Genomic DNA, 1,241 nt, shown 5'->3' on the forward strand with positions numbered 1-1,241 from the left:
TGCTGCAGCGGCAGAAGCAGAGCACCAGAAGCAGAAAGCAGCAGCAAAAGTCCACCTCCCTACGCGCACTGAGGTAGAGCAGCTGCGGGAAGAGCAGCAGAAAGAGCAGCAGCAGCAGCAGCAACAGCAGCAGCAGCAGCCGGACTTCGATCCTCTGCAGGCGCTGCGGAAGCAGCAGCAGCAGCAGCAGCAGCAGCAGCGCTCTTCGGAAGGAGCTCGTCTCATAGAAGTTCTGGAAGAAGGCACGAAGCAAACGGCGGAGCCAGAAGAGCAGCAGCAGCAGCAGCAACAGCAGCAGCAGAGCAGCAGCATCAAAAGCGCTGCTTCCCCAGCTCTTCTGCTTCTGGAGGACGCGAAGCAGAAGCAGCAGCAGCAACAACAGCAGCAGCAGCAGGAAGAGGAGCAGCCGCTGTTCAGCGTGAGAGCGACGAAACGGTACAGCAAACCAGCAGCAGCAGCAGCAGCAGCAGCAAGCAGCAGCAGCAGCAGTGACGCAACTGAAGCAGCAGAAGGGCAGATGCAGCGTCCGTTGCAGCAGCAGCAGCAGCAACAGCAGCAGCAGCAGCAAGAAGAGGAAACGGCGCCTCTGCCGGCTTCGAAGCCGATGCTTCAGCAGTGCTTCTCGCAGTTGCTGCAGGAGCACAAGCAGCAGCAGCAGCAGCAGCAAGGAGGAGCAGCAGCAGCAGACTACACCCTGAGCTTCCATGTGTCTCCTCAGGGCCAGCCTGAATTGCGCATCACTTTTGCTGCAGCAGTAGACCCGGAGACGCTCGACGTCACAGCAGCACCAAGCAGCAGCAGCAGCAGCAGCAGCAGCAGCAGCAGCAGCAGCAGCGGCAGCAGCATGTTGGCAGTCAAGGGCCGCTTTGCTGCTTCCAAGGAGAATTTTTCTATCAGCCTTCCCTGCGCCTTCGACGCAGCAAAAGTAAGCATTTGTCCTGCTGCTGCAGCAGCAGCAGCAGCTGCTGCTGCTGCTGCAGCTGCAGCAGCTAGCTGCGGCCTCATTGCTTTGTCTTTTTTAATGCAGAAAACAAATTGTCCCTTTTGCTGCTGCGCTGCAGGCCTCCGCGAAATACAAATCGAAGAAGAGACAATTGTCTCTTTTCTTTCCTTCGAGCCAGCAGCAGCAGTAGCAGCAGCAGCAGCAGTAGTAGTAGCAGCAACAGCAGCAGCAGTAGTCGTAGTACTAGCAGCAGCGGCAGCAGCAGCCGCAGCAGCAGCAGCAGCAGCAGCAGCGGCAG

The 1,241-nt window shown here is 58.5% G+C and overlaps 1 protein-coding gene across 1 annotated transcript; it reads left to right on the forward strand.

Annotated features, from left to right (window-relative positions):
• Window positions 1-20: 20 nt before the first annotated feature.
• ETH_00033580 (uncharacterized protein) lies at window positions 21-1,133 on the forward strand (the record flags this gene model as incomplete). The annotated part of the gene is made up of 2 exons (XM_013375140.1): window positions 21-925; window positions 1,062-1,133. Coding segments are annotated over 2 exons (977 nt in total), but the record flags the coding sequence as incomplete, so codon positions are not given.
• Window positions 1,134-1,241: the final 108 nt, after the last annotated feature.

Source organism: Eimeria tenella, genomic scaffold (assembly GCF_000499545.2).
Source record: "Eimeria tenella Houghton genomic scaffold, Eth_scaff2552, whole genome shotgun sequence".
NCBI classification, from domain to species: Eukaryota; Apicomplexa; class Conoidasida; order Eucoccidiorida; family Eimeriidae; genus Eimeria; species Eimeria tenella.